This window comes from Panthera tigris, chromosome B4 (assembly GCF_018350195.1).
Source record: "Panthera tigris isolate Pti1 chromosome B4, P.tigris_Pti1_mat1.1, whole genome shotgun sequence".
Taxonomy (NCBI): domain Eukaryota; kingdom Metazoa; phylum Chordata; class Mammalia; order Carnivora; family Felidae; genus Panthera; species Panthera tigris.
In genome coordinates this window covers 133,904,046-133,923,403 of record NC_056666.1, presented here as the reverse complement: position 1 = coordinate 133,923,403, position 19,358 = coordinate 133,904,046, and the positions used below count along the sequence as shown (strand labels likewise).

General features: G+C 55.2%; 3 protein-coding genes across 5 annotated transcripts; 1 reads left to right on the top strand and 2 right to left on the bottom strand.

The window, feature by feature from the left end:
* Nucleotides 1-242: 242 nt before the first annotated feature.
* Nucleotides 243-3,551, bottom strand: SMDT1 (single-pass membrane protein with aspartate rich tail 1). Its single transcript, XM_007079468.2, has 3 exons — nucleotides 3,282-3,551; nucleotides 1,717-1,857; nucleotides 243-489 (listed from the first exon to the last, which is right to left on the bottom strand). The coding sequence occupies exons 1-2, from the start codon at nucleotides 3,465-3,467 to the stop codon at nucleotides 1,720-1,722; spliced, it is 324 nt and encodes a 107-aa protein (XP_007079530.1). The 5' UTR covers nucleotides 3,468-3,551; the 3' UTR covers nucleotides 243-489; nucleotides 1,717-1,719.
* Nucleotides 3,552-3,826: 275 nt separating this feature from the next.
* On the bottom strand, nucleotides 3,827-8,945 carry PHETA2 (PH domain containing endocytic trafficking adaptor 2). 2 transcript variants are annotated; one of them, XM_042993417.1, is made up of 3 exons: nucleotides 8,753-8,945; nucleotides 7,355-7,443; nucleotides 3,827-6,308 (listed from the first exon to the last, which is right to left on the bottom strand). In XM_042993417.1, the coding sequence occupies exon 3, from the start codon at nucleotides 6,301-6,303 to the stop codon at nucleotides 5,521-5,523; it is 783 nt and encodes a 260-aa protein (XP_042849351.1). In that variant the 5' UTR covers nucleotides 6,304-6,308; nucleotides 7,355-7,443; nucleotides 8,753-8,945; the 3' UTR covers nucleotides 3,827-5,520. The 2 variants fall into 2 exon arrangements, with proteins under 2 accessions (XP_042849351.1, XP_042849352.1); XM_042993418.1 differs by lacking the exon at nucleotides 8,753-8,945 and adding an exon at nucleotides 8,188-8,444.
* A 1,939-nt stretch (nucleotides 8,946-10,884) lies between these two features.
* NAGA (alpha-N-acetylgalactosaminidase) lies at nucleotides 10,885-18,643 on the top strand. Of its 2 annotated transcripts, none has more exons than XM_042993414.1 (10): nucleotides 10,885-10,952; nucleotides 11,406-11,490; nucleotides 12,246-12,381; nucleotides 12,787-12,958; nucleotides 13,471-13,648; nucleotides 13,995-14,089; nucleotides 14,856-15,017; nucleotides 16,326-16,523; nucleotides 17,610-17,753; nucleotides 18,005-18,643. In XM_042993414.1, exons 2-10 carry the CDS (start codon nucleotides 11,475-11,477, stop codon nucleotides 18,137-18,139), a joined length of 1,236 nt encoding a protein of 411 aa, XP_042849348.1. In that variant the 5' UTR covers nucleotides 10,885-10,952; nucleotides 11,406-11,474; the 3' UTR covers nucleotides 18,140-18,643. The 2 variants fall into 2 exon arrangements, with proteins under 2 accessions (XP_042849348.1, XP_042849349.1); XM_042993415.1 differs by lacking the exon at nucleotides 10,885-10,952 and adding an exon at nucleotides 11,056-11,208.
* Nucleotides 18,644-19,358: the final 715 nt, after the last annotated feature.

Here is a 19,358-nt window from a genome sequence, read left to right as displayed (position 1 = left end):
AAAGCTGGAGGCTTTAGTTAGCCTGTGCATCTTTACTGAGGGGAAAGTTTCTGCCGGGCTTTTGTAAATAATGAAAATAGGTCCAAGGCACCCGTAATTACTTTCGTAGCTCCAGAGGGGCCTGGGAATCTTGGGTTATAAATCAAAGACCTGTTATGTTCAGCTGCTAGAGAAAGGTCAGCAGGGACAGGAAACGGCAACTAGGGTCTTCCTCATATTGAGACACTTCAGCCACCACTCAGTCATACAGAGCTGATATTTATTATGTTTATTCGTAAGTTGATTGTGCTCAGTGGATAGCACATTTTTGGGGAACCTCCCAGAGCCTGGGGATCTGGGGTATGGTCACAGACGGTGCAGGAGGCTTCGCTGGAGTCAGGAGGCTGAGGGGTTTCCCTGGGCCCTTCTGCTGATAGGGAAGTAGGAGAGGCTATGAGGATCACCATATCTGAATTAAGGGCTGTCTCCTTTCTGTACTTCCTCCATGTCCTGTAAGAAAGGAAAGTAGCAGTGAACTGGGCACGGAGCAGCGCTCTATCCACACACCAAAAAGAGAATTCCAGGGAGGTTCTACCAAACAAGGCAGGAGCAAGGCAGTTTTATTCTCTCATACGTGTACTGAACATTCACCGGAGACCAGGCACTGGGGGCCCAAAGGTATAAAAGACATGTTCCTTGGGGCACACGGCTGGCTCAGCTGGTAGAGCATGAGACTCTTTCTTGACCTTGGGGTCATGAGTTCAAACCCTATACTGAGTGTAGAACTTACTTTAAAACAAAACCAAACCCCCTGTCCCCTGCCAGGAGGAAGCTCATTGTCTAGTAGAATTTGGAGGTGTGTCTGTGTGCTTAAGTATATAATAGTGTCACAAGAGGGACTGGGCAGAGGGCACAGCCTCACTTTCAGATGGAGGAATGAGGGAAGACTTCATCAAAGATCATGAAGAACTGGCGAAAGTAAGAGTAGTGAGAAATAGCCTTCCAATGGCAGGAAGAGTGAGCCACTGCTCGGGGGTGGGTAAGCCTGTTGGTAATTCAAGAAACAGTGAATAGTGGGGAGAGGTGTGTGGTTGGGAATATGGAAGATGCGGCTGGAATAAGAGGTGTGACCAGATCATGTGACCAGATCGTGGCAAGCCTTGAATCCCAGACCACGGAGCCAGAACTGTCTTTATCTACAATAGAGGGGCAGCCAAGCAGCCCACGTTAGAGCACCAGAAGCCAAGACGAGAAAGGTGAAAAGGACAGGCACCGGGGGAAAGGTTTGTGAACAGCCAGGTTGCGGTGCCTGTACAGCCTGTACAGCCTGTACAGGTACGGAGTTTGGTGACCTTGTGAACCATGGTGAGGGTGTGCAGTTTCTAAATTTCAACGTGGAGAATGAAGCTGTTCGGGGTGGGTGTGTAAAGCATATTAAACCGTTAAGAAAACTTACGGGTTGAGAGAACGAGGGTACATAAAGGGCAAATAAAAAGGCTGGTTGGGATCAACTTGGTCGGAAAAGATCCCAGTGAAGTTCTAAGTCAGGAAGATAGTTGTCCTCATCCAATGTAGAGAAAAGGCAAAATAAGACCATCAGCCAAGTGAGTCACTTTATTAAGGGTCTGCACTTCTGCTTCGAGTGAGGGAGACTACCACGGGGCCAAACTGCATCACAGTTTAGATGCCCCACCCCACTTCCTGTTCCCAGTCCATGTAGGGGAAAAGGAGTCTTACCTGTTAGTCATCGTCGTCGTCATCCTCTGGGACAAAAATGTCATGCTCCTCCAGTAGAGCAGCAAAGTTCTTGCTAATGAGCGTCCCGACATAGAGAAAGGGGATCACAATGGAGAACACACGGAGAAGGCCGAAGGACATCTGCGGAGGGTCAGAGTGGTGGCTGTGAGTTCCAGAGCCCACTCTGGTGGGACCACAGAAGGCCCGGCCCTCAGGGGCACTCCTGTGGACCCCAGACCTGTGATAAGCAACTACTTGATTTTAAAGTCCTCGGAAAAAGAGCAAGAAAAATAATGCGAAGAATTGATAAGATGATGGTCGTCAAAGTGGATACTGGGAAGAAAAGTATAAGGCATTCTGGACATCTAAAAATTAGGGCACAACCTGGTAATTACTTGCAGATACAAACAGGTAAGAAAGTGCTAAGAGCTGGACTGTGGAAACAGAGCTCACCAAAATTTGAAGACACCAAATACGTGAAAATGGATTACAAAACAATGAGCATGTTCAGTGAAAGGATACAGTCCTTTAACTGATTCCCCAGGGCCTGAGAAGTTTAATTGCACCACATTAAATGTCCAAAACAAGCATGTTTTGAAAAGTGAGCATGTCTTCATGCTAAAAGACTAGCTGTTTTAGATGGACTAAGGGAGTTTCAGTATAATCTCAACATATCCTCTCATATTTTCCTATGGAGTTTCCAAAAAAATTTTTTTTCCAGCTGTGCCTTTTTATGCCTTTTGTGCCTTTTCCCTGGCCAGACTAGCTTTAAGAGAATTTGTTTTTGTTTTGTTAGCTCCCACGCAGCACCGGAGTCAAAAAGCAAACTTGTTTGGCTTAAAGGGCTGTTTCCATTTTACTTAGAAAAATTCAAGGGTGCTCAGGGCACGTGAGAGCATTCAGTGGTGGAAAAAATAGGACCTGGTGGAGGTGGGCGGGGGAGGAGGGTCGACCAGCAGGAAACCTGGATTCCAGGACCTGACGGGCTGCTCGCTTTGGAGCCTCACTGGCTTCACTGCTTTGGCCCGATTCTTCATTTATAAAAACTGACTGTAATACCTCCTGCACACCTCTCAGAGTTGCAAATTACATGAATTAAACACTAGGTCAAAACTCCTACGAAGAAAAGGTCTGTCCCACGTACAATTTATTTACAAAGTCCTTTCACAACTCGTTATTTCATCCCATCAACTCTGAGGCTGACAAGAAAGAGTGGTTACGTGATTTGTCTATACTGGGTGCATATAGCCGAGTCGTGTGGAGAACTAGCGCACCGCGCTCCTCACGATAAACTAGTGCAAAGTAAACTCAGCTCTCGCTCCCCCACCCCTCCATCCTCTGTCTCCTTGCGCCCAACTCAATCAACACCGGGATCTGACCCGACCATCTCCTCCCACCTGTCAAAATTCGCAGGGCATCATTGCTAAACTTTGTCCTTGATCCGTCTTCCGGTCTAAGGCGGTTGTACGATTGGCCTTTGCACCTATCAGTCGGCGTCGACCCGCACACACTCCCCATAATGATTGGCCTCGGCCCCTTCGCCCCGCCTCCAGGCAGACACTCACTTTCACGGGTTTGGGCAAAATGGCGCCGCTGCGAGTAACGATGACTGACCTCGACGGTACCAGGCTCCGACCTGAGCCACCCCCTCCGGCGGAGACATCGCCACCTTTCCTCAAGCTCGGCCCGCTCCGTAAAGCCCCGGATCGGACGGATGCCAATGCCAGCCAGCGAGCCGCTGCGGACGCCATCTCCCAGCTCCGCCCCTAGCTCGGCACCCGGGCCCCACCGCCCAGCCCCTGTGACGTCCTCAGGGAGAGCACGGCCGCAAGCCTCGCGAGACTCTTGAGATCAGACGAGAGGCCCAGCTCTCACACTTGCGCAGTGCGCCTAGTTCCCTATGCGGTAGAAAAGAGGCGTTTGTTACCGGCCGGACGTGGTGACGTCACGAGGAGGCTGCCGATGCCCCAACAGCCGGCTGATTCTGGGCATGCCGGGGGGGGGGGGGGGGGGGGGGGGGGGGGTCTTCTGGCAGGCGGTCCTCGTGGACCCCTCGTATTGTTCACTCCCCCAGAACAGTCAGGGTTTGGCAGAGTGGGTGATTGTTGAAAAGAGAAATCACTTTAATTGAGCTTGAAACAATTGTATTTCTCTTTTTAATATTTAAAAATATATAAATTTATTAGTTGTACTACTTGGGTGATTTGGGAATTTTATTTCTTGCCAAGGTATACGTTCTCTATAGGCAAATGTAAACCATAACTGAAGGGGAGAAGTGGGGCTTTTGCACAAATTGGTCAAGTGGTTGTTAAAATAAACTTTGAGGAACCAAAATGAGTAATAAAAACCTAATGTTTTAATCATATAAAAATACTGTAACCATAAGAACGATAAAAGCCTCTAGTGTCTGTGTAGAAAACAAGGCGCAGTGGGCTGTGGGACTCCTGTACAGGGTTCGGAAGGGAGCCCCTCTTATTAGGACACAAGCCTGGCAGGAACCGGTTCTGGACTCTGGGTGGCCTTGGGCGTGCTGGACTTAAGAGGCTGTCGGTCACAGCCTCTGGACCTCGTTGGCCCTGGTCAGGCTACCCAAGGCCCTAATAAGGGATTGAGAGTCTACGAAGGGGCAGACTGTGTGTATGGAGAGGGGGGGCTGTCTTGACCAGGTTCTGCATCTTCCATCCAGCCACTGCTGCCTCACCTCTAGGGCTCAGGCTAGTCTGGCTGCTGGCTCTCTAGACGCAGCCACTTTGCCTCCCGAAACAATCGATAAAACTCTTGGCGCCATGCTGCTGAGAGTAGCAGTGAGAGGGTCTTGGCAGATACGCGCTGGCTGACAAGCAGGATGGTGAATGAGTTCCTAGGAGGGGTTCAGGGCTGGGAACAGCTCTCTGGGAGCAGTTAGAAGAATTTATCCTGGTGTTCAAACTCCCAGAATGCCCTCGACTGAAAACCAAAATAACAACCTGGCTTCCCCAGGGAGCCACGTTGCCTCCTCGCTTCTTTGGCTTCCCACTTGGCAGCTCCAGGAGCTGGCTGCTAAGGACAGAATACAGGAAGGATTTCTGCCGACATAAAAAGCTCCCAGCCCGTCTTGGGACAATGACCAGCACCATCTATAGGCAAGGCAGCCAGGGAGAGAAGATGGGGGCCCCAACACTTGCTGAGAAGAATCAATCCCTCTTCGTTGGCTGAAGGCCCTGTCCCTCCAAAGGGCCCCGCCCAAACTGCAGTTCCTATGCCCAGTCTTCCCACCGCTCAGGAAGAGCTGGGCCCCAGAAACCCCCAGGACAATAAATCCACTTTCTCTGACAGTGTCAGTCCCTCGAGCCAACATTTCAGCCAGCTTCTGGTATTTAAATGTACACACGACTCCCTGTGTTAGAAGTTGTGGTTGTAGAGTCTGTTGTTAGAAGTTGTGGTTGTAGAGTCTGTTGCGTAGGTAAACAGGCAGGGCAGCCTGAGGCCACGCAATAGTCCCCACTTCCTCCATTTCATTAACATTCCCTGAGAGCGGAGCAGTCCAGCACAGAGTCAGGAGACTTGGGTCTGGCCCTGTGGTTGCTGAGCAAGCATCCCCTCCTCTCTGGGCCTCAGGAAACAAAGGGGTTGCAAGTAACGATTCCTTGGTCCCCCTCCAGGCACAAAGGTGGATCTGGAGCCTGGAGGAGGCCTAAAAAGCAGGAAGGAGAGGACCCTCTCAAAAAAAGCAACTTTAAAACAAATAAACATTAAATTCCTGGAGAAGCACTGGCTCTGGTGTCCTGACCAGCAGGACAAGGGCAGAACCCAAAGAGCCGAGGCTCAGTGCCCATCCCGTTTCTCACGTTCTGGCCGGCTCCCCCGGGCCCTCTGCATCCACCTCTGCCTCAGCTCCGAGATCTCCTGGCCATACCAATTGTGCAAGGCGGAGAAGTAGAAGGTCTCAGGGAACAGGGGGCTCTGCCTCCTGCCCAGGAAGAGGCTGGCAGGGCCCTGCAACTCCGCCAAGCCCTGCCCTGCTGGCCTGCTGCCCCTTTCTTCACCCAAGTCCACAGGGCTGCAATCCTTGGAGAGGGAGTGGCCGTTTTCCAGGCCCGGAGGCCGATGGTCTGGAGCCTGGGGCTTATAGCGGCTGGTAATGGCCTTCCAGGATGAGTGGCGATGCAAGGCCAGACTGTGGCGGGCATCTCGCAACTGGCTCTCCAGCTCGCGCACCACCAGGCGCATGTAGCCAAAGCTCGCCCTGGACAGTGCCTTCACCCAGGCCTCCTGGGCCGCGGGCCCATCTGCCGCGAGCAGGTGTGGGCGCACACCAGGGGCGTCGAAACGGATGGCGAAGGCAAACTCCTCAGACATTGGAGCCTCGGCCAGCTCCACCGTGCAGCCCTCCAGCACCACCAGGCTCAGCGGGGCCCTGCTCTCTCGGCTCTCAAAGGAGAACAGCAGGTTGCCTTTGAGAACAAACCAGCACCTCCGGCCAGTGCCACTGGGAGTGGGGGGAGTCCCTGCCCCGCCCCAAGTGCGCAGAAAGCCCGTATGGTCTGCTGGGGAGTCGCTCAGTGCATAGTGGGCTACACTCCTCTCGTTCAGCTTCATGGCTCCCATAAGAACTGTGAGGGGAAAACATTTTTAAAAAATTAAAAAAATGGGGGCACCTGGGTGACTCAGTTGGTTAAGCATGAGTTTGAGCCCCGCATCAGGCTCTGTGCCAACAGCTCAGAGCCTAGAGCCTGCTTCAGATTCTGTCTCCCTTGCTCTCTGCCCTTCCCCACTCGCACTCTGTCTCTGTCTCTCTCTCTCAAAAATAAAATAAAAACATTAAAAAAAAAAAAAAAAAGTGGCGGCGGGAGAGGGCCAGAGAGGGAGGCAGCCTCTGTGCTCCTGTGGGGAAAAGAACGCTGGCTCTGGAGGAGACCTGGGCCCCAGCTCTGTGGCCTCTACTCACTTGCTGTGTGCCCTGAGGCTCTCACTGTCTTCATCTGTGAAATGGGCTAGCCTCCCCTGACTTTTCTCTCAGAGGGTTGTTGTGAGGGTCATGGAAAAAACTGGACACCAGAGGGCTCAGAGAAAATGATAATGTGTACCAGACCAGGAGGTACGGAGGGCTTTGACACAGCTTTTTAAAATCCAAAGAAAAAGGTATCGGCTGAGCTGAAATGGATCCTGAGCCCACAGAACCCATAGAAATCATTATGCTTAAACCATCCCCTGATCCAGGGGCCCCTCAGCTCCAACCCTGAGGCCAAACCTCCAGGGTTTCTGTGACCCTCCTGGGCCCCTGCGGCCTCTCATTCGTTGATGGCGCAATTACCCGTTAGTAAGAATCTGCAGCCTTCAAGGCCAGATGAGCGCAGGGTGAGGCAGGCCTGCCCCATTCCTCCATCAGCGGGGGCTTAGATGGGGATCTGTGCAGTAAACAAGAGTGCGGTACAAACACAAGGCGTGGCTGGGTAGGACCGTCCTCAGCCATTGACTGTCGGTGCCTCACGGATCATAAGTGACACCTAGTTCAACTGTCCTCCTGACTCATGAAAAACTGAGGCCCAGAGCAGTGAAGATGAACTGCCCAAGGCTGCATGACCAGCGAGAAGCAGAACTTGGGTCTCCCGATTCCCTCATATCTTCTAGGGGCAAGCCTTGGCAGTGACTCACTTACCAGCAGAGCTCGCAGCAAGAGGGCAGGGGCCTGGCTTGTCTGGCCACACGCCACGGCTCAGCCCTTCGACTGTGTGGTTCCTAGGGCACCTGCAAAACGATTGTCAAACCCAGTGACCCCCTCCTAGGGGATGAGAACTCCTGCTCAGTCTTAGGAGCCCAGTAAAACCACCACCTCTTCCAGGAGGCCTACCCTGATCATCTCCCTACCCACCCACTCACCCAGGCCAGGCCCTTAAATAAGGAGCAACTGAACATCACTTCTCAGAACTCAGTACTCTACTCCCTAAGGCTAGGTCAGAGTTAAGTGTCCTCAGCTTCCTGCTTTTCCCTTCTAGCACATGTCGCAGGTTGGCTTTAAGTCACCTAATCTGAGAGGTCTGTCCTGATGGCTGTATCCAAAGTGGTCCTGATCACCAAGGTGACCTGATCTAAGGTGACCCAACCAGCAGCCCCCTCACTTCTGTTTGCATTTCCTTCATGCCACAATGATCGATCTCATTTGTGTTTACAGCATTATCCCCAACCCCAGAATGGGCAGGACTCACCTTGGCTGCCCGCCCCCCTCCACCCCCCTCCACCCCCCCCCCCCCGTTTGACTTCCAATATCCAGGAAGAAAGTATTCAAATAAGTGAGAAAAGGCCAACGCACAAAGCAGCCCCTCCCTCCTGGAGCCTAAATTCAAGCGGGGAGACACAGTGTAAACAGACAAAAGTAAATAATAAATGAATGTAAAAATGAATTACGGAAGAAATAAAGCAAGGATCAGTCATGATAAGGCCTAAGCGGGGGCCCACGAGGGTGGGGTGGTCGCAGGAGGAGGAGGAGCTCACTGAGGTCTGCCCCGGCCGCGCCTTGTGTCCGCCCGGCACCGGGGCGCGGAGAGGGGCTCCGGAGCGGGAGGAGCGGGGCTCCCGCCCCCGCCGCGAGCCTGGGGAGGGGTGCGAGGCCCCGACCGCGGAGCCGGCGGGGAGTCGGTGCACCGCGTCTCGCCGGTCTTTTTGTTAGAGGAGCTGGACGGGCTGGGGCGCCGGACCCACCGGCCTGGGGCCACCGGGTGGACCCCTGACCCGCCACCGCCCTAAAACAGCGGTCGCCTCGCCGGGAACCTCAGTCTCCGGGTTCGCGCAGTGGGGCTGCCCCGCCACGTCCCCGCTGGCCACGCCCTCCCGGGGGCCGCCTCCTCCAGAGCCCGCGGGGCCCGCGCTCACCTCCGCGCCGACGGGCGCGCCGAAGCCCGGGAGGGCGGTCCGCGCGGTGGGCTGCGCCCGCGGCCTGGGGGGCGATCCGGGCTCCGGCCCCCGCGCCTCCGCCAGGGCGGGAACGTGGCCGCGGACGCCGGGAGACCCCTTCCGGGCGGCTCGAGTTACCACCCCCCCCTCCCCTCCCACAGCTCACCCGGGGATCTGCGAAGCGGCTTCTGGATCCACGCGGGAGGGAAACTGAGGCCGGAGAGGCCGAGACTTGCCAGAACCACGGAGCTGGTCAGCGGCGGGCGACCTCGAACCCAGGGCCCCGCCGCAGGCCGTCCGCGGGCCTCGGACCCAGCCCACCGCCGGGAGAACTCGGAGTCCTTCTCTTCCCCTCTCCAGCCCCCTCTCCCCGCCCGGCCCACTTTTCCCACTGAGCCAAGCCTGGGACGGCTTGGGCCCGGCGCCTCCTTTGGGCGGGCTCCTATCCAGTCTGCGAGGCCCCGCCGAGCTTCCTGGCAACCCTACCCGGCTCCAGAAGCGCCCACATTTCTGTTTCTGGGGACTATCGATTTCTGCTTCCGCCACTCCCACCGGCCTGCAACCCACCCGCGGTCCCCAGGGCTCTGCCTGGAATTGGTCCAAGGGTAGGCTTGTGGTGAGGGTTCCCCGAATGCACAACCAAACGCAGGAGGCTGGGGGTTCCTGACGGCCCTGGAAGCCGGGGAGGTCGGAATATCTGCCCATGAATTTGGTGGTTCCCAGCTCAGAGCTCGAGCCTTTGCAGTTCCTGCAGCCTAGAATGTTCCTTCTTGCCTCTATCCCTCAGTTCTAACTTCTCGGGGCTCCTTCACACCAACTAGGTCTCGACTTAAATGTCCTCTCCCTGACTATGCGATGTCAAGTAGCCTATCCTCAAGTCTATCACATCCCTGGGGTGTATTTTCATGATAGCGCTAGCCACTACAGAACATTCCCTATACTCATGCTTTTATTTCCTGTTTATTATCTGTCTCTCCCACTAACTTTTATTCAGTTAATAACAGAAACCATAACAAATGTGTTAGAAGGTAATAAGTGGTATGGAAAATATAGGAAGTCACACGGAGCTTGGGATTGCTGGAGCAGCGAGGTTGCAGTTTCAAATAGGATGGTCAGGGTAGGCCTCACTGAGAAGGTGGCATTTGAGAAATACTGGTAGGAAATAAGGGAGCCAGTCATGCCAAAATCTGCAGGAAGATGATTCCAGGCAGAGGGAACAGTTAGTGCAAAGGCCCTGAGACCAGTTGTGTTTGAGGAGCTGCAAGAGTGTGGCAGAGAGGCAGGGAGGAGGGGGACAGCAGCAGGAGATGTGGTCAGCATGCGTGGGGTTGGGCTTTGTGAATCTGTGAGTCTCCAGACTGAGATGAACAGCTGTCACAGGGTCTTGAGCAAGGAGTGACCTGAGGTATGTTGTGAAGGAGTACTCCAGGGGGGCCTTGGTGGCTCAGGCAGTTAAGCATCTAACTTGATTTTGGCTCAGGTCCCTGAATCAGGCTCTGTGCTGACAGCGTGGAGCCTGGTTGGGATTCTCTCCCCCTCTACTTATGTGCACGCTCTCTCTCTCTCTCTCTCTCAATAAGTAAATAAGCTTTAAAAACATATTTGATGAGGGGTGCCTGGGTGGCTCAGTTGGTTAAGCGTCCAACTTCAGTTTAGATCATGATCTCACAGTTTGTGGGTTCCAGCCCTTGTTCTGACCGCTCAGAGCCTGGAGCCTGCTTCAGATTCTGTGTCTTCCTCTCTCTCTGCCCCTCCCCCTCTCATGCTCTGTCTCTCTCTGTCTCAAAAATAAATAAAACATTAAAAAAAACACATTTCATGAATGAAGGAGGGAAGGAATATGTAGAGTGCCTGGGGCCAGTACAATGGGTGGCTGGCCCAGAGTGTCAGGTAGGGGAGAGCCTCCTGGCTTTGCAAAAACAGTGCCCTACACCATGCATCATGGCATTTTCTCACTTCCTTTCTAAAAAGCAGGTATTCACTCCATAGTATTTATTAAGCGTTTACATTGTGTCGGGCACTGTACTCGCCTTCAGGGACCCCGCAGAGGTGAAAGGACTAGCCTCTCGGGGAGCCACGGTAGTCAGGTCACCCAGTCCATAGACTTGCTCCGCGGGTGGTGCCTGCCTGAGGTGGGCGCGGAGAAGGAACTTGAGGGGGCGGGGCTTTGGGAACTTCGGGGGAGGGCTTACGGGCCCACAGGGGGCGGGACACGGCATTGCTAGGGGGATTCTGATAGGTTCCGCCGGGTAGGCTTGCCGCCGTCAGGCTCCGCCCCCTGTGGAACGCTGTAGGCAAATCAGGTTACAGCAGCAATCGGCGTTCCAGAGGCCGGAGCCTGTGGCGGTTCTGGGTGCGTCCGCAGGGTGAGTTGCGCGAGCGGGGCACTCTGAGGGACGGTCCCCGCGCTAGGGCTGCTGGGCTGCTGTCCTTGGGGACGGGGTGGGGGTGGGGATGGGGTGGGGGCGGGGGCAACCCAGAGCCGGTGGGAGTCCGAAGCCTGGTCCCAGGCCGACGCCTCCGTTCTTCCAGGGCGTCCCAGAGGCGGTCGCTGCCTTTTTCTGGTCCCGGCTCGGCGGAGGGCCGCCCGTGGGGCCGGGGGTTCCCGGCACTACAGAGGGGGTGGGGTCTAACGTCTAAGACATCTTGTTTAGTATTTCTGAAGGAAGAACCCAGGCTCGGGGAAGTGATAGCTGGGGGCCGGGGGTGGTGAACAGTGAGGGCGGCTTGTGGGATCCACGCTCAAGGTTGAGAGCGGTAGAGCTAGCGAGGCAGTAGTAGTGGACCCCGGTGCTTACCTAACGTTTCTTACCTTCCAGAATCCAACGTATAAAGCTGGTGAAAGGAGAGCAGATCCGGTCGGGTCCTGAGACGCTGAGTCCAGAGCGATGTTGCTGAAAACAGGTACCTACGCGGGTGGGGGTGGTTTGGGGAGGGCAGGAGACCCGATGGGGATAGGGGCTCCCTGGAGGAAGTTCCAGCCCTCTGGTGTCTGGGCCTCTTTCTTTGATGTGGGTATGTGGGAGACATGTTCCTCTCTCTTACTCTTGGAGCTGGGCCAGCAAGAAGGAGATGCTCCCCACCTAGGAATCAGTTCCCTTCCAAAGAGGCCACTTCCTTTCTCTCCCCTTCTCCCTCAAAGTACAGAGAACCTGCTTTATGTGTTATCAACACCGCACTAGTTGTTCCGTAGATGGCTAGATGCAGATCCAAACCTGGCTAATCTCTTAAGCCCTTCTGAGGCCTTTTGGGGGTCTGTGGTAGAGAGCAAAGGGCCTTGGGTGAGACTCAGGAGACCTGGAGTCTGGCTATAGTGTTCAAGTTCTGTGTATACCGAGTTGGGGGAGCTAGTCAGGGTGCAGAAAGGACACAACCTCAAGTGTTAGTTTTTTACCGATTCCGGCACTGCTGTGGCAATAGCAGGTGGGGACTCAGGCCTCAAACACATTGCCCTGCCCCAGGCACCATGAGCCCACTCACTGTAACTGCTGGAGTGGGCAGTTACAATAGGAGCTAATTCTTCTCAAGCCCAGGAGTCTGGTTGTTCCCCTAATGGGAAGTCCAGCGGCCTCTGCAGAGCCCAACAGCATATGGGTGGGGTGGGGCGAGGGCTGGGGCTAGGGGAGCCACTGACAGTCATCCTTCTGACTCCCCTGCAGTGCTCTTGCTGGCCCTGGTGGCCCGGGTGCTGGTGCTAGAGAATGGGCTCCTGCGGAAGCCACCCATGGGCTGGCTGGCCTGGGAACGTTTCCGCTGCAACACTGACTGCGACGAGGACCCGAAGAACTGCATCAGGTGAGCGAGGTCCACACCACCTAACAAGCCTTGCCCAAGACCCCGGGGAGTAGGGGCAGGGAGTGGAGGGCAGGAAAAGAGCGCCCGTGCCAGAGAGAATGCAACCAGAGGTGACCTTTGGGACATTGACAGCCTTGTGACCTGCTTGGGGCTTCTGTGGGAGTTGTCTGGCCTGTGGGGCAGGGGCATTGTGGCGGGCCCAGCCCCTGAGATCGCTGAAAGGAGATCATTGCTACAGCCAGGCTGGCTCAGTCTTGCAGCCTGGGGCCAAACGGCTCCTTTCTTTCCACCCTGCTTATGGTTCTCATAGCCTGGATTCACACTCAGATCCTCTGAAAAGTCTGAAAAGCTCTGAGGAAGGGGGTGGGGGGTGACTGAGCTGCCCCATCCCCTGCCTCTCACCAGCGAGCGGCTCTTCATGGAGATGGCCGACCACTTGGCACAAGACGGATGGCGGGACCTGGGCTACACATACCTTAACATGGATGACTGCTGGATTGGTGGGCGTGACGCCAAAGGCCGCCTGATACCAGATCCCAAGCGCTTCCCCAATGGCATTGCCTTCCTGGCTGACTATGTGAGCCCCACCCCAGCCCTGCCCTTTAGCCTGGGGTCCAGACCAGTGTCTCCACGCACCGCCCCCCCCCCCCCCCCCCCCCCCCCCCCCCCCGCTCAGGGCTTATTTCCACAATCCCTCTTGAGAAATCACAGTCTGGTGGGGAAAACAGATAAATGGACAGCTAGTTTCGGCCCACCGTGGTGGGTAAGAGCCAGGAGGGGCATCTTTTCCAGCCTGGGATTTCAGAAAGATTCACCGGAGGAGGCAATTCTTGAGCTGCTATAGAGAGACGACATTTGAGGCAGAGGGGATGACAGAAGCAAGGCCTGGAGGCCAGAAGCTGCCCATGGGAGGTGTGTGTTGGAGTGAGGAGAAGGACCACAGTTGGCAGAAGACAGACCAGCAAACACACTCTTTCCTTTCGATAGTGGGGAGCCGATAATTTTCTAATGAGGACTGGTCAGATGTGCCTGTGAGGTGGCTCCCTGCGGGTCCTGCCTAAGCCCACTTGTGTCCTCAACCCTCCACAGGCTCACTCCCTGGGCCTGAAGCTGGGCATCTACGAGGACATGGGCAACTTCACCTGTATGGGTTACCCAGGCATCACGCTAGACAAGGTGACTCAGGATGCTCAAACCTTTGCCGAGTGGAAGGTGGACATGCTGAAGTTGGATGGCTGCTTTTCGACCCCCGAGGAACGGGCCATGGGTGGGTCCTGGAGCTGGCCAGGGGCCATCAGGTAGACAGGGAGGGGTGGCCATGGAAAGCTCACCGGGGCCTACCTGGCCCAGCTTGTCTGTCTGTATGGCCCCCAGGGGGTAGTATTTGCCAATTCCCTGCATCCAGAGGCTGGGAGGATTATTGCCTCCCAGGCTTCCTAAAGATGGGTTGGCACCATGCCCACCCAGGAAGTGTTTGTAGCTCTGGGTACAGGGGGAGGCACCTCCTCTTTTGGGCCTCAGTTCCCTCACATTCGGTGGGAGGTTTGGGCTGAGGCCCCAGATTTCATCCTGTGCCGCCTCAGGCCTAAAATGTAGGGGTGGGGTTTTTCCAGGATACCCCAAGATGGCAGCTGCCCTGAATGCCACAGGCCGCCCCATTGCCTTCTCCTGCAGTTGGCCGGCCTATGAAGGGGGCCTTCCCCCAAAGGTAAGCCATTCCGTGAGCCCACCTGGCAGTGTTCCCCACACCCAAGCCTCCTCCCCTCCTGTGCAGTCAGGGTTGCTCTCATCATAGTTGCCGGTGTGCTGATTTGTCAGTCTAGGAGAGGGTTCTGAGTGCCCCAGAGGGGTCCTCAGCCAACCCCGGGTCTAGAGAAGAGGAGGCACTTCTCAGGTGGGCCGAAGGGATGGGCGTCCAGGGCATGGAACTACACGTCATGTGCTGACACACATCATCCAGCCAGTGGTCAGAATCCTGGTTGTACTGAGTGGGCTAGGACATCTAGAAGGCTAGTGAGGCCATGCAAGGGGGGCTGAGCCTCTGAAAGGCATTGTGGGCATATCACCAGGGGCCCTTCAGCACCTAGGACACTAGAAAGGGTGGGATCAGACTTGTAGACCCGAGAGAGAATGCTGGCAGACGGCGGGGCTCACTGAGAGAATACAGGGGTGGGTGTGCAGTAGCGAGGGCTGTGGGTGTACCAGCCTGGGCCCGTTCCCCGGGCTTGGCCCCAACGGGCATGAGAGGGCAGGGCAGACTTCCGGCACCAGCACAGGTGGAGATGAGGCCTGGGAAGCCCCAGGGCAGGACCCCGCTTTCTGAGACCTTCCTCATCTTGATATAGCTCAGGGCCTGTTCTCTTCCCCCTTCTGCACCCTGTGTGTCTCCTGCTGAGGCTCCTCAGCCCCCGTGCAGGCCTCCAGGCAGCAAGGCGTGACTCTGCTGCTGGACTCTGCCTTCCCCCGACATCCAGGTGAACTACAGTCTTCTGGCAGAAATCTGCAACGTCTGGCGCAACTATGACGACATCCAGGACTCCTGGAGTAGCGTGCTGTCCATCCTGGACTGGTTTGTGGACCACCAGGACATACTGCAGCCGGTGGCAGGCCCTGGACACTGGAACGACCCAGACATGGTACCAGCACGGAGGGGGATGGCCCAAGGCCTGCGGGCCGCGACAGACCTGCTCCCCCACTGCCCTGTGCTGTCTTCCTGGACGCTCACTGCCAGGTTCTAGATCAGTGTCTCTGAAATGTGTCCTTGAACTAGCTGCGTCAGACTCACCCTGGGAGCTGGTTTACATGTCTCTTCCCAGGGCCCCACCTCCACTTTTTGGATCAGGATGTTCGAACAGGGCCTGGGAATACCCATTGTTAACAGTCTTCCCTGGCGGTTCTGATGTTTCTTGAAACCTGAGAACTTGGTCTGTAGTGACTCTTGTGGGACACTATTCCTCGGGACAGTGAAGATAATGAAGAGTCCACCTACTCCAGTCATTCCTTCCCTAGACTGTCCTTGCCAGGCCTGCTTCTGACCACCTTTCAATGCCCTGTGCCCTCTTCCCCTCCCAAGAGCCTCTGCAGGCAGAGTCGGCCCCTCACACCTACCTCACTCGTAGCCCTGACTTCAGCGTTTTTGCGCTTTATCTTATGACTTGCTAGCTATCTCTTCGTTTAGTCAACAAGCATTTACTACCAGTGATTACAATAATTACAGACACCAGGCCAGATAGACACCTGAAGAAACACCAATTAGCCTGCTTTCGAGTTCTGGTTCCCACTCGGCCACTTATCCTTGGGAAAGTGACTTAATTTTTTCTGTGCTTCGGTTTTGTCAGTTGGAAGATGAGAAAAGTAGCTACCTTATATAGCGTTGTTCTGGGTATTAAAATGGATGACCCTTTAACACGCTTGGCACAGTTTGGCACATGCAGTGCTGTGTTACATGGGTATCACTAAGTACGTAACCATGTAGCTTAGCGGTAATTGTGTCCAGTCTGTGGATTGGTTGCCCTGGGGTCAGGAAGTGTCCCCCTCAGTCTTGCCACCTGTGTTTAGGGCAGGTGGGTGACTTGTGGCAGAAGCAGGGACTCTGTCCAGGTCTGGTACCTACCGCTGCCACCCTGACTGTATTTTTTGACTTTAGTGTGTCGGTGTATAAATGCTTTTGGCAACAGGACTCCACTGGATCCTCTGAACAACCGATGCCATGGCATATTACCACCCCATAATCTTGGTGAAATAAAAAAGCTGAGGCTCAGAGGGAGAGTGACTTACTTGACACACCCCAAGGCCACGCTCCTAGGGAATAGTGTTCGCTGAACCAGGCCCCACAGTGTCCTCCCGCTCCATCTTCTCTTGCCTGGGCTGCGTGTCTAGAGTTGGTCCCCGTGCCCACTTTCCTAAAGAGGGCAGAGCTGACCGATCCTCTCCTCTGCCCCCAGCTGCTCATAGGGAACTTCGGCCTCAGCTTTGAGCAAGCCCGGGCCCAGATGGCCCTATGGACAGTGTTGGCAGCCCCCCTCTTCATGTCCACGGACCTGCGTACCATTTCTGCCCAGAATATGGACATTCTGCAGAATCCACTCATGATCAAAATCAACCAGGATCCCTTGGGCATCCAAGGACGCAGGATTCTCAAGGTACTGGAGTTTGGGGGGAGGGAAGGGAAGGCTGAGGGACTAGGCCCCCCGCTGAGAACAAGGTTCCCAGCCTGGAGGTTATGGAAGGCTGGGCCTCAAATCTGCTCAGCTCACCTTCCTGGTTGTATTCGGTCAAGGATTCTACCGGGAGCTGCTCCAACCGTCCCCCCATTTGCCTGGGTGAGAACAAGGCCAGAGCAGGACAGCTCATGGCATCTGGGAAAGGGAGACATTACCACACAAGTGCACACGGGAACAGTGGGGCCCCTAGATTTGGAAGCGCGAGACTTCTGCACATGTCTGTGACGTCTGGCAAATAGCTAGGGCTTCCTTCCAGAGCTTAGGAGTTGTTTGAGCCAAGGGATGCAACTGCTACTAGCACTAGACTAGCATTTACTATTTATTGAGCACCTACTGTGTGCTGGGCATTCTGGGTCCCTTTTCTGAGAAGGTAAATACTTCCCTGCTTAACAAACGAGCGAACTGAGACTTGAAGAGTCTAAATAACCCAAGGCCACACAGTTGGTGAAGGGTACAACAGAACTTGACTCCAACAGCATAGAGCCTCCCAGCTTGTGCTCTTTGCACAGATCCTCACCTCTCTAGTTAAAAGAAATCCACACAACTATAGAAGGCACATATAGAACTGGTGATCCCCAGAGGAGGGAACTAATCCTGCTGGAGGAGCTCATGGTGGAACCAGGCCCACGGACCTTCTGAAGGACGGGGCATCACCCTCCCGGCTGCTCCGGGCAGAGCTCATCAGTCTTATGGACAGCGTCCTCCGCTCCAGTGCCAGCAGCTGCCCACGTCTATCCCTCCCGTTAGCCTATGAACTGAGACAGGACCTTATGCACTTCCGTCTGTGTTCTAGCGTGGGGCCTGGCACAGATTAAGTGTCGGGGAGCATCTGCTGAGTCAGGGAAGAATAAGCTGGGGGTGCTGAAGGGCTGGGGTATCCTCCAAACTTCTGCATGACATGGAGCCATGGGTTAGGGGGACCCAAAGCTCAAAGGAGGGCCAGGGAGGGGATTTCAGGGCCTGCCTGAGCAGGGAGCCCAGCCGGTAGCCACCTTCTGTGTCCAGGAGAAATCCCACATTGAAGTGTACGTGAGGCCCCTGGCCGACGAGGCTAGCGCCTTAGTCTTCTTCAGCCGCCGGACGGATATGCCTTATCGCTACCACTCCTCCCTCGCCCAGCTCAACTTTAACAGCTCCAACACCTATGAGGTGAGTATCCTACTACCTGTGGGGCTTTGGGCTTCCCCGGGTGGGTGTTGCTGGGGGTGGTCCTCTGGCAGGAGCGCAAGAGGCAGCTGCAGGCATCGAGGGCTGTGGCTGGTCCCCTTCCGGGCTCCCACTTCTGTGGGGCACGCTGGAGACCCACCCCAGACAGGCCAGAGTCCGGGCTTTGACACCCTCTGAGGGGGTCTCTGCAGCCATTCTTACAGTAGTACCGGCGATATCTCTTTCCACTACAGGCCCAGAACGTCTACACGGGTGATGTCATCAGTGGCCTCCACCCTGAAACCAACTTCACGGTGGTCATCAACCCTTCAGGGGTAGTGATGTGGTACCTGTATCCCATCAGGAAGCTGGGGAAGTCCCAGCAATGAGGAACTGAAACATGTGACAGGCTGTGGCGGCATCACTGAGCCCAGACCATGGAGCCTCCACATGCCGAGGGCTAGTAAGTGGGGTTCTCTGACACCCAGGCCCACTCAGTGACCTGGCCCCGTGAGACCCAAAGTGCAATCTGAGGGCCAGGTTCCACACCCTGCCCAAGTGTGAACCTTCTTGGAAACTTGTCTTGGGGCGATTTCCTATGGCCTTCCTGGTTTCTACCTTGTCTGCATAGCCCCACAGATGTTACTGAACAACTGAGCCAGCCTCCTGAGCCCCCACAAGCAGGGCCACTGATACCCTCCGATCTTCTTTCTGTTGACTCTGAAATCAGGACTTGGAATTTTTCTTATGATTAGGACTGGACATCTGACCTCTTGTCAGGAACTCCCACAAATTGTGTGATTGGTTTGCCGGCCTGGATAAGGCCTTGCAGGCTAACACCAGCCAGGTTACCTTGGTTCCCTCTGGTTACCAATAAAGCTGTTCTTTAATCGGGTAGTTGCAATATGGACGTGGGGTCGTGGGCACCTTCAGTTAGGGACTCTGGGCAGCAGTGCACAGGGTGCTGGTTTGAAATCTCACCTCACGTGGAAGATGTGTGGCATCTTCTGGCTCCTTATTTTCCAAAGTGACCTGCAGATTATACTTCCTAGACATGCCAGACTTGCCTCTCACCAGGGAGCCATCCTGCTCTGCCCAACTCAAGTGGTGGTGACAACACAGTCAGGCACAGGCCTTTTGTCTCGCGCACCCCTTCCCCACCCCCTTCAGACTCACTCCTCAGCCCTCCTGCTGCACACAGACCCTGATCTGCTAAGGATTTTGCATTGTCTTCTGCACCTTTCAGCTCATGTCCCCTTTTCTGCCAGGGCTTCATTCAGTGGCACTCTGGGGTTGGGTGCCAGTGAGGGCCAGCTAGCCTCTCTCCCACCGGGCTGCTGCAGTTGGTCCTTTGCCTGGCAGCACCCCCAGCCCCTCCATTCATTTCTCTTCTCCTAACCTGGCTTCAGAGGAGGTTCAGACCCACCCCCACCCCCCACCAGTGTCCGAAGACAAGTCTAAGGGCTCTTTGCGTCTTTTTTTTTTTTTAAGTTTTATTTATTTATTTTGAGAGAGAGCACGGGCAGGGGAGAGTCAGAGAGAGAGGGAGGAGAATCCCAAGCAGGCTCCGTGCTGTCAGCACAGAACCCAATGTGGGACTCAAACTCA